Source organism: Poecilia reticulata, chromosome 1 (genome assembly GCF_904066995.2).
Source record: "Poecilia reticulata chromosome 1, P_reticulata-male-v2, whole genome shotgun sequence".
Classification (NCBI taxonomy): Eukaryota; Metazoa; Chordata; class Actinopteri; order Cyprinodontiformes; family Poeciliidae; genus Poecilia; species Poecilia reticulata.
The window spans coordinates 11,331,218-11,346,089 of NC_088830.1; the positions used below are offsets into that span (position 1 = coordinate 11,331,218).

The 14,872-nt window shown below is 39.9% G+C and overlaps 1 protein-coding gene across 1 annotated transcript in view; it reads right to left on the minus strand.

The window, feature by feature from the left end:
* Nucleotides 1-2,749: 2,749 nt before the first annotated feature.
* Nucleotides 2,750-14,872, minus strand: part of LOC103475608 (complement C3) — an 18,223-nt gene continuing 6,100 nt past the window's right edge. Inside the window, exons 15-43 of the mRNA XM_008427786.3 lie at nucleotides 14,828-14,872; nucleotides 14,601-14,730; nucleotides 13,809-13,877; nucleotides 13,453-13,650; nucleotides 13,248-13,365; nucleotides 13,052-13,140; nucleotides 12,833-12,972; nucleotides 11,960-12,172; nucleotides 10,789-10,852; nucleotides 10,606-10,695; nucleotides 10,297-10,503; nucleotides 10,120-10,195; nucleotides 9,848-10,007; nucleotides 9,269-9,364; nucleotides 8,959-9,109; nucleotides 8,775-8,860; nucleotides 7,465-7,542; nucleotides 7,204-7,359; nucleotides 7,057-7,119; nucleotides 6,870-6,951; nucleotides 6,712-6,760; nucleotides 6,537-6,627; nucleotides 5,577-5,666; nucleotides 5,382-5,484; nucleotides 5,029-5,118; nucleotides 3,936-4,028; nucleotides 3,743-3,826; nucleotides 3,478-3,622; nucleotides 2,750-3,008 (exon numbers count right to left, since the gene is read on the minus strand). The exon at nucleotides 14,828-14,872 is cut by the window's right edge and continues 111 nt beyond it. Of these exons, the coding sequence (XP_008426008.2) occupies nucleotides 2,867-3,008; nucleotides 3,478-3,622; nucleotides 3,743-3,826; nucleotides 3,936-4,028; nucleotides 5,029-5,118; nucleotides 5,382-5,484; nucleotides 5,577-5,666; nucleotides 6,537-6,627; nucleotides 6,712-6,760; nucleotides 6,870-6,951; nucleotides 7,057-7,119; nucleotides 7,204-7,359; nucleotides 7,465-7,542; nucleotides 8,775-8,860; nucleotides 8,959-9,109; nucleotides 9,269-9,364; nucleotides 9,848-10,007; nucleotides 10,120-10,195; nucleotides 10,297-10,503; nucleotides 10,606-10,695; nucleotides 10,789-10,852; nucleotides 11,960-12,172; nucleotides 12,833-12,972; nucleotides 13,052-13,140; nucleotides 13,248-13,365; nucleotides 13,453-13,650; nucleotides 13,809-13,877; nucleotides 14,601-14,730; nucleotides 14,828-14,872 (3,198 nt within the window). The 3' untranslated portion in view covers nucleotides 2,750-2,866. The remainder of the gene's footprint in view (nucleotides 3,009-3,477; nucleotides 3,623-3,742; nucleotides 3,827-3,935; nucleotides 4,029-5,028; nucleotides 5,119-5,381; nucleotides 5,485-5,576; nucleotides 5,667-6,536; nucleotides 6,628-6,711; nucleotides 6,761-6,869; nucleotides 6,952-7,056; nucleotides 7,120-7,203; nucleotides 7,360-7,464; nucleotides 7,543-8,774; nucleotides 8,861-8,958; nucleotides 9,110-9,268; nucleotides 9,365-9,847; nucleotides 10,008-10,119; nucleotides 10,196-10,296; nucleotides 10,504-10,605; nucleotides 10,696-10,788; nucleotides 10,853-11,959; nucleotides 12,173-12,832; nucleotides 12,973-13,051; nucleotides 13,141-13,247; nucleotides 13,366-13,452; nucleotides 13,651-13,808; nucleotides 13,878-14,600; nucleotides 14,731-14,827) is intronic.

A 14,872-nucleotide genomic window follows, 5' to 3' on the forward strand; every position in this document is an offset into this window, starting at 1 on the left:
GGCAACTGCGTCATGCGTCATGGGCAAAAGGTCAAAGGTAACAAGATGACAGGAGGGCTTATTGTGTGATTTTTATTGAAAAAAAGCAACAACAAATTAAACTAACACAAAACCAAATAAATTAGTACATGTTATGTGTCAGAGGGCTTAGGAAATAAATAAAATAAATAATAATAAAGAAAATAAATTGACCAAAAGGTCACTTGGGGGCAAGGAGCAAAAGAGGCAGGTGCTCAAGACCCCTAGCCCCCCCCCCCCCCCCCCCCCCCCCGCCCCAGTGGCGGAGCTAGACTTTTAAAGTTGGGGGGGCGAAGGGGGGGCCAGGACTACCTCTGGGGGGGCAAAATTTTAAATGTGTGTGTGCACATATAAATAATTTTTTAAAAAAACCAAACTGAATATTTGGTTAGTTTTTAGGCCCCTCTGTCATTTGACATGTTATAATTAACACCTTTGACTGGAGCACATGGAGACATGATAGACTTTAGGCAAAGAGTTCATCGCAGAGGCAACTAAAATCAATCAAATAAAAGATCCTTTCTGAATATCATCTCATGGACACTGAACTAAATGCGTCTTTCTGACCGAGAGCTGACAGCGTGTTGATGAGTTACACCTTGGTTAGGAAGCTCTGTTGTGACAGGTAATTTGACAGCTAAAAATAGTCCGGGTCGGACCAGAATTATTTGCCTGATGGTGCTCGGGCTTCTAATGAGTTTACATTTAATGAGTTTGCAGCACACAGAGAAAACCTAAAGAGAATGTGATCTACTTATTGTAGTTTATGTCGAGGAATAACAGCTGACTGTTGAGAGAGGAAAGAAATTAAAGTGCAGATCCGTTAGGCAGAAACAAGCGCAGTGCGCTGGGCAATAAATGCGCTTAAATGCTCCACCGTTACGCTCCAATTAATCACACATGAGATGACAAACGCCAAATATACAATATATAGTTACACTGCTTATGTTAATGGTGTTTTAAAAACAAAACCAGTAAAAACTAGTTAACATGTCAGATTCCCTCCTCAGCCTCGTCTTGATAAGAACAGAGAGCAGTTCGCTGGTTTCTGTCCAGACTGTGATCAGCTGACCACTTGGTGCGCAGACAGTTTCAACTTTACACACAGAAAACATCGTGGAGCTCATTATTAATCAGACTAAGAACAATATCAGTCAGAGAATCACCTCTGATCTGGACGCTTTAACGGACCAGAGACTTTGGAGCGTCCAGCAGCTGATCCGCTTCTGCGGGGTTTTTCTCCCGCTGAGGGAAGTGATGCGGGATCAGGAACCGATCAGAGTTCTGTTGTCTTCTAATCACGTCATTTCGTGAAATGTTACCTGATTTCAAAAACGTTCTAGCAGAGAAATAATAAATGTTTCGTTTGATGACTACAAATTGGAAATAAAATTATTTTTTTCTTTGACGGACAACGAAAAAAACTGTAGCGCCACCTCTGCTCCAAACTAGGAACATTGTCGGCCCCTCTTCGTTTTTTTCTCTTTTTTGCGGAGGATCAATAAATAACTTATTGGTGTTTTACCATCACCAACAGGTATGAAGTGCTTTAGCCTTTGAGTTGCACCACAGCGCAGCATAACTGAAACACCCAGGACAAGAATATCAGCTTGTTGTTATGAGTACAAAGGAGGCTGGTATCGCGCCTGATAAAAATCTATTTATTTATGTCACATGGACTTATATAAAGTTTTATACATTTTCTTTTGATATATTTATTATTGTTTTTCTTCTTTAGATATTAGGTTGGCTTAGAATGATTCCAAATAATGTGCAGGAATAACCTGGCGCTGTTACATGTCAGTCATCTGGGGGGGCCACTAGGGGGGCCAATCAGATGACAGGGGGGCCACTGGCCCCCCTGACCCCCCCTCTGGCTCCGCCACTGCCCCGCCCCCCCGCCCTGCACGTGCCTGTATGTGTTGTAGACAACTGTTTGTCTGTCAGGAAGCGGTCCATGTGTTCAAGGCACGTGCAGAAGGGGAGAGTGGAGGGGACTTGAGTCCTGATTACAAAAATAACTATCAGACTGATCCAAGCTTTATTAATGCAGCAAAAGAAAAAAAATAAGAAACACTGGCCGCACAGTGGTGCGGTTCAGGCGCCGGGCTGGGTGGGCGGCTGCCCCCTCCCCGAGCCGGACCGTATGGGGGCCCGGTTCTGGAGGTGCCAGGTAGGGAGGAATGGTTTCAGGTCGCTTAAATGTCTGATTATAGACGGAGAAAGTGTGCCCTCGCCAGTTGAGAAAGGTGTATTAAATGTTAGTTACCTTCCCGAATGGAATACATACTAGTCAGCCCCAATGGCTGTTTCACTCACGGTTTAGCCGAAATGCTTCCTGGGTAAAAATCAAGACATACGCGGCACAACCCCCCCTCCCCACTGCTCAACAGTTTCCAGCAGTGCACGTAAGGGGCCCGGTGATTCGTTAGGGGCCCGGTAATTGGCCCCGCCCCCCGGCCCAACGCTGACTTGTTTCACTACTGGTGCAGTTGGTAACACCTGTTGTACCAGTTGTAGCTTTGCCTGTTTGTTCAGCGTTGCTTATTACTTTAATATTATTAAAGTAATAATATTGCATTAAAGAATGTGTCATAATTTTTCAGACATGAGACATATAAATAAACCACTAAGAACATGAATAAGTCAAGTGAAAGGACAAAGAGAAAACATATATGAAACATGTCCTGTATGCAAGCATCAAAAGTCAAGACTCAGACAAAAGAGAACGTCAGATTTGGATTAATACATTTTTATTTTAGCTCTTATACAGCCCACTCTGCACAACCTTTACAAACATTGCAAAAAAACATTATTGGATACATGACCATTGTTTTCTTGAGTTCAGTTACTGCTGACATGCAAAAGTAGTGAACTGTTCGACCATCTCCTCCATGCCCATGCAGGTAGGTCGATGTTCATTGCTCTGGCACTCCGCATCTGACGGCCAGTACTCAATCCAGGTCCTCTCCCCGAGCACATACTGGAACCTAAGAGGAGCAGGGAGACACACACACACATACACACGAAAAGTCAAAGTAAGTATATTTTCTGCATCCAGATCAAAAGCTAAATGAGCTTCATATTATTTAATAATTGAGATGCAACTTTATGGCAGCTAGTTAACGGCAACAAGGAGCTTATGGCGTCTCTGCAACATGCTACGGGTCATTTGTTTGTCCCTTAGTTTGGGTCAATGTTCACACACTCTGTATGGATAAGAGGTCATTTACATGTAAAGTTGTGTAATTCCTTGATTAATTGATCAAAAATGATCAATTGTAAGTTTTATTGTTAGTCTACCCTTAAAAAAAAACAAACAAAAAAAACCTTACAAATTAGCTCAAACTTCCCAATTGCGTTCAGGATATTTTTTATGTTTAGTTCTCTGACCAGAACGTTGGCTTTTAAAGAGCAGTGATGATTTTAAACGATCCCCTTACACGAGCAACAACTTACGTTTGCTTCTGGTCGTCTCTGTGAATGTCTTTGGATGATCCCATGATGAGGTAAGTTTTGCCCTTTTCCAGACTCAAAGCTTCTCTGCAGTGCTGATAACTGAGGAATGAGCGCAGCTTACCAGCAGGACCAACATCCGTGCTTCCTGTGGTCAAATTGTAGAACAAGAAGACAAAGCAAGTGAGGATCTTCATGTCACTGAAGGACTTGATACACAACAACTTAAAAATCCAACTCATGGCCCTTCACAGAGTTCAATACCCACCTTCTTTAATAACTTGCACTATGCGCATCGTGTACAAGTCTGTAGACAAGTCAAAGTTACTCGTTTCCACCATAGCTTTGTACGCTGTGGGCAGACAATGTACAGGTTTGAGATCTCGTCATCGTGCATTGCTCCAACTTAAAAAAAAGTACGTCTTCTTTTGTTGGACATTTTCATGGCTGCTGTTTCTTACCAAACTCTATCTTGCTGGTCTCCGTGCTCTCGCAGATCTTAGCTGTGCGCTCATCGTTGTTAATCTGACCCTTTTTCTGCATACTGCAATTCTCTAAAAAGTGACACAAGAGATTCTGTTCATGTATGTTGCAGACCTATGAAAGAGCGACATTTTAAAGAGGACTACTAATAAAAATGAAGGTATGCATAAAGCAGAAGTAATGTTGTAATTACTAGCAAAACTATGTTGATTGTGAAAATGTCCAAGCTTTTTATTCAAATATATGTAGAATAGTATAAAACTGGAAATATTTTGCACATGGTTTACACAATTATTAGAACCCTCAATAGTACATTCAATATTTTGTATCTATGACCAAGAAAAGCTTTTCTGCAGATTGAAGCTTCAAAGTGGAGATGGTGTGTGCAGGATGATGTGCGACGTTCATTTTTTCCCACACAAAGATTTTTGCATGCATGCAGGCCAAAAACTTCAATTTTTTTGTCATCTAACAAGAACCTCTCCATCGACGTCTTTCCAAAGTTTCCTACATGGCTTATGGCAAACATAAAATGAGAATCTTTTGGCTTTCTTTCAACAGTGACTTTAATGTCCCATTCTTCATTAAAATGAGGTAGTTAATGACTTTTAATTGGTCATATGAACAGATTCTGCCATCTGCGATGCGGATCTGCACAGCTTCTAACTGTGAGCAGTACTTTTTGTCATTAATAATGTTTGGTCTTTGCTATTACTTCACTAATATCTTGGTCAGACTACTGAGGCCTTCATACGTCATAGGGATAAAAATAGCAGTGTGTTTTATTTAGGGGTAATTGAAAACAAGGGGGCAAAATACACACGCTGGCTACTGCATGATATAAATATTTCAGATATTTTAAATCAACTAATTGACTCTTTTTCTTTTTCTTCCACTTCACAAACTTGCATCGCTTTGTGTCAAATGTGTAACAAAATTTGATACAGCAAAGTGTGATTTTTACATTAAAAAGGGCGATTTTGCTAACTTTTTCAGAAAAATGTCAGCTTTTGGGAAGTAAACCGTGTGTTCTTCCAACCTAAAATCCTCGTGCAAACTATTCTTGTTTACCTTCTGCACAGGAGCATTCATTATCCCTACAGAGCTGGAGCAGTTTTCCTCCTTTCCTCTCTGGATGGTAGAATTTCACACAAGGTGTTTCTAAAATAGAAAAGGGAAAATAACCCACATATTTAAAACAAATGTATTCTTAGAAAAGAATAGAATAAAGTAAATATATCCCTTATTGTCCCACAACAGAGAAATTCTGGCACAGCAGCAGGTTAGGTAAGTGGGAACATGGATATTTATATAAATTTAAAGCATCAGAAAAATAATTTTGTAGAGTAAAACTGAGCTTACAAGAAATGCGCAGCTGAGCAGGTTAAGATAAAAAAACTATAGCCCATCCCTTTTAAACTTACGCTCATAGTACTCATACACAGACACGGCTGCTGGTTGTAAGACGCCAACTTTTAATTTTTGATGGATCCTAAAGCTGATCTCCTCTGGTCGTGTGTGTGAAACCTGGTGAGAGATTTCAAAATAAGTGAGGAACACTAATGAATAATCCAACATGTAGTAAAGAAAAAAAAAGAAGAGAAGGTTGAATTATTTACCTTGTCCAGATAGATGATGAGTGAGCCTCTTTCAGACAGAACTGTGTTCATCTCATACCTTGAAATGATGCGGGCGCGTCCTTTAGACAACTGCACACACAAACATGTGGCCTGAGTCATACTTTAAGCTACGAAATGGACAATATCCCAAACTGTGGTGTGTAGTTCAAATGTAAAATAAGTTAAAAATGTGCTTAAATCAGATTAAACACATTTCCTGTTTTGATTATTAACAAAATTCAATAGATTTGCTACATGCTATAATTATGAGGAAGATTTCTTTTGAGAATTGTTTTGAGAACTTTTGATAAAACTTCATTTGAACGGTTGTGCATAAGACAGACATAATACTGTCATAAACATGATGTAGCACCTGTTATGAACACAAAGGAGTCTTCATGAAAGGTTATGACTGTTGTCATGAAGAGTCATTTGGTAAATAATGATGCTTTTAATGCAAAACTGTCAATTTTAATGGACCTTTAAGGTAACTTTTAATGTAACTTTGAATTAAAATGTCATTATTTTCCAAATGACACTTCTTGAAAACGGTCAAACATTCATGAAAACGCCGTCATGTTCATAACGGGTGTTATGTCATGTTAATGACAGTGTCATTCAGTCTTATTTTGAAAAATTGACGCAACATCTCAAGACATCAACCATCAAGTTAAAACATCAAGTTAGTCTCCTAGATGCACAGCAACCCAACTTATACTCCCAAGTTAGTTTAAAAAAATGGTTTTAGAGCAGCAAAGTTAACGCTTCAGAGTACACATGACAATTCTCACATCATTCTGGCATTTAGCAAACAGAAATAATTTGGATATCCAAAACTGACCTAAACCAGGAAGAGCTTAGTTTGCTTTAATGTGAGAAATAATTAAAAAAGTTGCATCGTTTTATACACTGTATGTAAATATCTGGATTCAGCCGTAGGTTTCTCGTTCGAACTCTTACCGCGTCCAGGTCCTTTGTGTCAACAGTGAATCCGGTGAGCAGGCCAATGTCTAGGATCGTCATTTTTGCGTCACTGTTCCTGTCCTTATACCTTTGTTCACAACGTTGAGAGAAATTTTTAATAATTTCACAGACCTTTTTTAACACAAGCTGAAGTGTGGTGTGCTGTACTTACAGAACATCGATCCTAAGCATGTAAATCTTGCCATCGTCTGTCTCTTTTTCTGAAGAAGCAAATTAAATCCATATAAAGTATGCTTTTTTTTTTTTTTAAACAAATCACATGAATGGAATGGAGAATAACAAAAACAGAACAAATTAATAAAAAATTACCTGGGATTAGTTGGACAGAGAGATTAAACTTCTGGCAGTCACTTTCCTTTTCTTTAGGAATGGCATAATAAAGCGAAACCATCTGTAATATTAAGAATATTAATATTTTCCAACTTAGTTTTATGGTTCACAGTTTGAATAATGCTAAAAAACAAACATCTGGAATTAACAAAAAATTTTTACTTACTTTCACTGTTGCTTCTCCCGTTCCTGTGGCAGTAACTTTCACATCCTGGTTGATGTCATTAAGCTGTCGAAATGTTAATTTGTAATTTAGGAAAAAGCAAATCATAAAAATACACAAAGTATAAAAAAAAGGAGGTTGTGATCTCACTTTAGATGTTCTTGTGGCGAACTGATTTTCTCTGTTAAAGTTGAACTTGTCAGGCTTTGATCTGCCCGGCAACAAGATGTCAACGTTCAGATCATATTCTGGTTCTTTAGCTTTGGTCCAGTACTCTGCCACGGCCTGGTACACGATAATGGTGGCCTGGGAAGGTAGAAAAATTACAAATGAGAAGAATTAAGAAAAAATTCAGTTTAACTAGGGAAAGTAATATTTCCCTAAGAAAAAGTCTGGAAGTTTAGAAGCTACCTGTGTTGATCCGTAACCTCCACCGACAAACTGTTGTTGGGTAAACCATCTAACGATAGGCCGTGCATCTTCAAAGCCCTACAGTGAAAGAAACCGAGATCATTTGAGCCTGCAATGCGTAGTACTTGTACTTTTGTTGCTTTTTTTTAAGTGACTACTAATAATCAGTTTGTATCCTGTCCGCCAACAATCAGAACAATTCAGCACAGTAGTTGAGGTTAAATTCTGTCTTCAACCAGCAATGCTTTCTCTACATAGGCTGCATAATTTCAATGCCGTCTTTACTTGGTTATTTTCTTAATCAATGCACTGAACTCACAAAGCAGTTTGTGCTACATTTATTAAATTTTTTTTTTCAAACATGATAGAAGTGTAAAGTCAAACACATGAACAAAGAATGCAAAAGAGACATATTTTTGAACCACAGTAATCTTATCATGCTCGAAAAGTAGGAAGACGCAAGAAACTTATGAAGTCCTACCCCATAAATTCATACTATATTTTCAGAAGGACCCTCATTATTAAATAAAAATACATAAATTAATTAATATTCCATCTTAACTGCGTTTACACATGTCTAAATATATGTATCCGTGGATCCATACTCACACACACTCATGCGTTAGCCTCAATTTACATATTAGTACATTTGGTATATGTATTGTCCTCTTTCCCTTCAACTATTTCAAACAGCGCCCTGTGACAAACTGGTGACCTGTCCAGGGTGAACCCCACCTCTCGCCTGGAACGTTAACTGGAGATGGGCGCCAGCAACCCTCCCGACCCCACTAAGGAACAAAGGTGTAAAGAAAATGGATGGATGGATGGATGGATGGATGGATGGATGGATGGATGGATGGATGGATGGATGGATGGATGGATGGATGGATGGATGGATGGATGGATGGATGGATGGATGGATGGATGGATGGATGGATGGATGGATGGATGGATGGATGGGATTTCAAACAGCATAGCTCAACAAGCAGCTCCACCACTCTACAGTCCTGAACATATCTGTCTGAAGCGTTTGCCCCAAATTGAAAAAAACCTTTTGATTTTAAGTTTTTGATGGCAGAGATTCATTTTTGAGCATGCTACAGATTTAGCATTACTTCTCCTAAATCATTTAACCTGAAACCTGTAAATTGAATTCACCAGTGATAGGATAGTACCCGCTTTTAGAAACTCTGCATAAAGAACTAGAAGGAACAAAGAAAGATGTTAAAGCAAGTGTGAATTTTTTCAATAGACGTTGAAAACTTTGTCCTTCAAAGTCACAATGAACAAATAACAATGGCTCTACTCACCTGAGCTCTGACCAGAGCCAAGAGAGCATAAGCTGTTGCCTCTTGTGTGAATGTCTTTTTTCCAGGTATGGGCCAGTGGTTTAACTCTGAAAAACAAAAACTTTTTTTTGTTGTTGTAAAAATATAAAATATTTCTGACACACTTTATAAATTGCAATTTCCACAAGATGGGCAGTGCAAATACCAGGAGAAGCAAACTTGTAGAGGATTTCCCGGTTAAGTTTGTTTTCATTGGCCAGAGCGTATGATGTAATGGCGACGGCATAAGGGTTGGCGAGGTTGGGGAGACGTCTCTCGAGGTAGGTGACGGCTTTTTCTATACTGGATGGAAGACTCTGGGAAATGAAAAGGAGAACATGGGAATGTAATGGTTTGTTGGGAAGCCATCGAGATAGAGGATATCAGTGTGAAAGCATAAACCTTTGATACTCCCTCCTGTTCACCAACGTCACAGAGTTGATTTCTCACAGGAATGACAAGGTCGAGGTACTCACATTTACAGTTGCTCCGCATATTGTGCGTGATTCCTGCATGGCAATGAGGCAGAAGGCCGTCATAGAAGCATCCGAGTCTCCGCCAAGCACATCACCCTGAATAAGCACAAATACAAACACTAACATGTCAGGTAAAATATTCCCTTATCATGGTCCAAGGAAGAAAACAAGGGGTTTTGTTTTAGATGAAAATCATAAGTTTCCGAAAATGTTAATGGAGGAAACAAACTTATGACATTAAGTAAAGGAATTTGAATTGGTTTTTTTGGGGGGGTTTTGTAATAAAGCTTCATAATATGATGATTAATTTAATTGCATAGGATGATAAAAATAAAAACAAAAGCAAGACTTAGCTTAAAATATTTAACAATTCTTTAAAATAACTATGGCCTCAGTATCCAACAGCCTGGCACTTTTTTCTCATGCTAGTTTGGTCACACTCTGCTGTGGGACGGCAGCAACAGAAATCAACTCCTTCCAGGAGAATCAGGGTTTTTTTGCCAAGAAGCAAAACGTATCTAAAACAAATGTACTTATTGTGTACACATTTATATATAATGTATTTAGTGGTGCACTAACCTGCATCTCTCTATGGTGTACGTTTCCAACTTCTCTAAACATGCCATCAGGTTGCTGAGCGTTGAGGATCAGATACTTCACTGCACCACAGATGTGATCATTTTGCACTGCTATCAAGTTGTAAGCTAAAGAAAACACCTTGGTCACATATGCTGTCAGCCTTGTGGAGAAGAAAAAACATTAATAGTTTAGTTCATCAAACTGCATATAGAACAAATACTGAGAAGCAAAGTATTGTCTCCAAAAAATATAATTGAGCCTGAGTGCCTTACCAGGTGCTACTTCCATGACTAGCCCACACAGCAAATGAGCCATCGCCTTTACGATACGCTAGCTCGTTGTTGTATCCTAAAAAGATAGTAAATTATTAGTCTATTCATTTAGTCAACAATCAAAAGAGCACACATTTCAAGTGAAATCCATTTCTCTTTACATCCAAGTGACCTTACCAGTTTTTATGTGCTGAAGAGCCTCATTACGTTTGTTCAAACCAACACCCTCCCACTGATTGGTTTTGTCCAAATATGTGGTTGCAATGACTGGCAGAGTCATGTGGATCATGTTCTGCTCTCCACAGCCTCCGGGCTGGTAGATCAGAGTACCCATGGATTTACCACTAATGGCATTCTCCACAAGCCCAGAAACCTGTTCTCTGCCTGCACACACAAAATAAAATCGGTAAATTGACATAGGATAGTCAATTTTCAAGCAGCTGTCTCTGTATAATTTATGTGGGTGTAACAGTCACAGAAACTCACCAGTCACAGAAACTTGTGTGCTGGTTGGTGCGTTTGGCACCAAATCTTTCCTGGGAATATTACTGTTCAGGATTTCCACTTGTTCTCCACCTAAAAGTAGAAAAGTACATGGAATCAGTTAGGAAAAATATTTCCACTATACATCAGTGAAAATGTTAAAGCATTGCTAATGTGTGAACATACCCTGTCCTTTCTTAACTGGATCTAGAGGTACAATCTGGGCAGTTTTAATCAGAACGCCTTCAGGCTGGGAAACGATAGAAAAATTATCAGAAACAAACATTTATTGCATGGTTCTGGTAGGTCGAAGCAAAACAAGAAAAAACAAAAACATACATAAATATTGAACAGATAAGTATTCGATTTTAGAGTAGGGCTGTAACGATTCCAAGAATGACTCCATACCTTGATTATTAAAATTCCTCTAGGAAAATTTATCTACCTCTAAGATTCGTAAAATTATGTTTTATTATTTAGCGCACCGTGTTCCGGCCGGACCACTATTTGTGTTGGGCAGCGCGCTCATTTCCGCCTGTGAGTCGTTGCTTATGTGCTAGCAGCACAACTGCAAATCTCCAGGTTTTTGTCAATTTTTGGGGGACCAATACACATTTTTAAATCATCTGCCGCGATGCTTGGAGTACGACAGTTTTTCTCCTCTTGGAAATGCGTGGTGACCGTTTCAGCCGGTGTATTTATACGGGAGAGAGATAAGGAAGAGCGATTTATGATTACCCGATTAATTGTAAATATCGAAAATTATATATATGCTAGGGGCTGCACAGTGGCGCAGTTGGTAGAGCTGTTGCCCTGCAGCACGAAGGCTCTGGGTTTGATTCCCGGCCTGGGGTCTTTCTGCATGGAGTTTGCATGTTCTCCCTGTGCATGCGTGGGTTTTCTCCGGGTACTCCGGTTTCCTCTCACAGTCCAAAAACATGACTGTCAGGTTAATTGGCCTCTCCAAATTGCCCCTAGGAGTGAGTGTGTGTGTGCATGGTTGTGTGTCCTGTGTGTCTCTGTGTTGCCCTGCGACAGACTGGCGACCTGTCCAGGGTGAACCCCGCCTCTTGCCCAGAACGTTAGCTGGAGATGGGCACCAGCTCCTCCTGACCCCACTGAGGGACAAGGGTGAAAGAAAATGGATGGATATATATGCTATATAACTGCTCATGGCAAGCACAGTGCTTGATCCAGATGGAGTACATGCATGAAGTTGGGGTTTCTCAGTTTGCCCTTGTGTCCCCTGGCTGTCCAACACACATGCTAATAAATTGATTTCCATAGGTCCAAATGAGAATGTTGACCAGTCTGGGGTCTGCCCTGTTAACTGAGAAAGGCTCTGTGTCTCTCTTACCACAACGCGCAGCATCTTCATAACTCCGTCATTAAGGGATGAGTCCTTGACCGCTGCCTTGACCTCGATGCTACGCTCTCCTTCCTTCATTGGAATAATGATGAATGGTACAGATCGTGTAGTTTGGGCTCCAACTCTGACCTCCTGCCGGTACTTCCCACGCTTGGAGGCTACACTGCACACGTTCTCTTCCTCAATCAGTTCCACACGAACCTTGAGGACAGGATAAAGACGGAGAAAAGCAATTAAATGTAATCACTTAGTAATCAGTTAGAGTGCATAAAAAAATGTTCTAACTTCCATTTGTCTATAAAACAGACCATTTTCTGTCTCTGGGTAAACAGACCCTTTTGTGTTGTGCTGGTTACATTTATGTAAACCTATGCATAGATCTGTTGTTAATAATGCCGACTAATTAACATGAATTATAGACCTGAGCCCTAAGTCAATTCAACTGCTTTCATTTTTAGACCATAATTTGAGTAAGCAATGTCATTTTTCCCATTTTTAGCTTTTGTTTAATATTTCCAGTTCGATATAATCAATATAATTGTGTCGGCCGTGACCAGTGAGTCAAGTGCAAATCATCTGGAATGTGTGACTGATGGGAGCGGAGCAGGCCGGGGCCACACACGCAGTTATTGTGCAGAGTGAACTTGTTGTGATCTAATGAACCTCTGCACCTTACTTTCCTTCTCTCCTAAACAGAGAATCAACTCCTCTATTTAGACTACAATAAGAAGATCATTATTTCTTGATTTGTTTTCTCTGTGCCGTATGTATTGCATTTGCAGGCTATTTAAAGAAGCCCGACCAGACCATCAAAAATTTATTTTGGCCCGACCCAGCCCAAATTTGTAAACTCTAACTTACGGTTATTTGGTCTGGGCTGTAGTTATGAAGGATCGCTTTAATTTCAAGCTGCTCTCCTCGGACGGCGGAGTAAGGCAGCCGGAGATCGATGAAAAATTCCTTACGGACAATAACTTCCAATGGCTCGCCCACACAGAGACCTTAAAGATGAAACAAATAAAAAAGTAAGACACCAAAAGAGAGCAGAAATGTAAATGTTGGGAAAATTATAAACTTTACCAAGTGTTCGAGACAGACTGATGCCGGTGAACTGCCAGGTCGTGATTGAGTCTTGCAGAGGAACATTTCTCTCCATGGACGTGGCCACACTAAAACACAGATCAGCAGAAGCAGATATGAAGGTCGAGCATATAAAATTATTACCAAATTATCTTTTTATAGAATAATAGATCTGTGCAGGTTTCAAATGGCTCACCAGTTCTGGACGTTGGCTGGGCAGCGAGGAAGCTGGATGTCAATCCACAGCCAACTTTCGGGGAACTTGGTTCGAGAAACAATTTCATTGCTGTCCATGTAGCTGTCATCAGACTCACCTAAAGGGTTTTTGCACATGGGATCATTAACGTTTCTTTTAGGAAAATAAGAATACTGTTCCCCACCAATTGGTTCCCATTTCTTACTGCGAGCTAATTTGAAGTTTTCTTCCCTCCTTTCAGACAGCTGTGTTGTCATCGTAGTACAACACTGCAGGAAGGCATCAGCACAGGCTTGACCATCCACAATGTACGCCTTACGCTCCTCGCAGGTGTATGAAAGTGGGACTTCCTTCATGCCGTCCAAACAACATTCTCTCTCCAGCTCATTATTAAACTGACTCACTGTGAAAAACAAAGAAAAGCTATGTGTTAAAAAAGGCAGCATGCATGTAGAAACAGGGCAGTTTGAACAAATAAATCTAACTTGGAAAGACATAACACCATGATAGCTTAACAAATGACACAATATTTGGTTATTGATTGGCTAAAAACTTTCTTACGTAGCGTAGTTCTAACTTCCATGATAGTTGTGGATCTTTTCCTTTTGGCGCTTGCCTTGCAGCCTTTTTCTGAAATAGAACACAAACCACATCTTTACAAGACACACACACACACCCACACACATACGTATATACACTGCTCAAAAAATAAAGGGAACACTTAAACAACACAATATAACTCCAAGTAAGTCAAACTTCTGTGAAATCAAACTGTCCACTTAGGAAGCAACACTGATTGACAACGGGGACCCTTGTCGGGTCAATCAGTGTTGCTTCCTAAGTGGACAGTTTGATTTCACAGAAGCTTGATTTACTTGGAGTTATATTGTGTTGTTTAAGTGTTGCCTTTATTTTTTTGAGCAGTATATATATATATATATATATATATATATATAAACATGCAATCAAAACATATATTTCAAACTTGATGCAACCTGAAAAGGCTCTTAGGTCCAAGGCCGTTACGAAGGAGTAAGTCACCTATTAAGTTGTCAATGGATGTAACAACATTGTATTAGTAATATTCAAATGCTACTCTGGTAATGCTTACTGACTAAATGTACTGAAAGGTTTTACTAACTTCTGGAAATTAATTAGAGGTTATTTTAGCGTGAGACTGCACTTATGCAACGAAAAGTTAATATATTTCAAGCTCTTTCACTCATCTTTACCATGCGTGTCTATAAACATGCCTGACACTGTATAGTTTAAGGTAGCTGCACTTTGCAAATCTATTTTATTCTTAAACAGAATCAAATTTAGCTTCATTCAGATTGGTTGAAGTGAACTCACCTTGTCTGTAGGCGGTTCCTGCAGCGGTGCTTGACTCAAACACCAGCCCAGCATCAAAGAACACATTCATACTGTTGCTCCCACCACCTGGTGTGCAGCCTATGTCATGATGCTCTACCTCGTCCCACACCTGCAGGGTGCAGAAATAAACCAACCAAAGACTTATGGTTAAGGAAAACCAGACAAACACAGTCAATTTCTAGATTTTCAGATACGGTGGTATGTACCTTTTTCTGGGTGAGACGGTGCTTGTTGTTCAGGACGTAGACGCC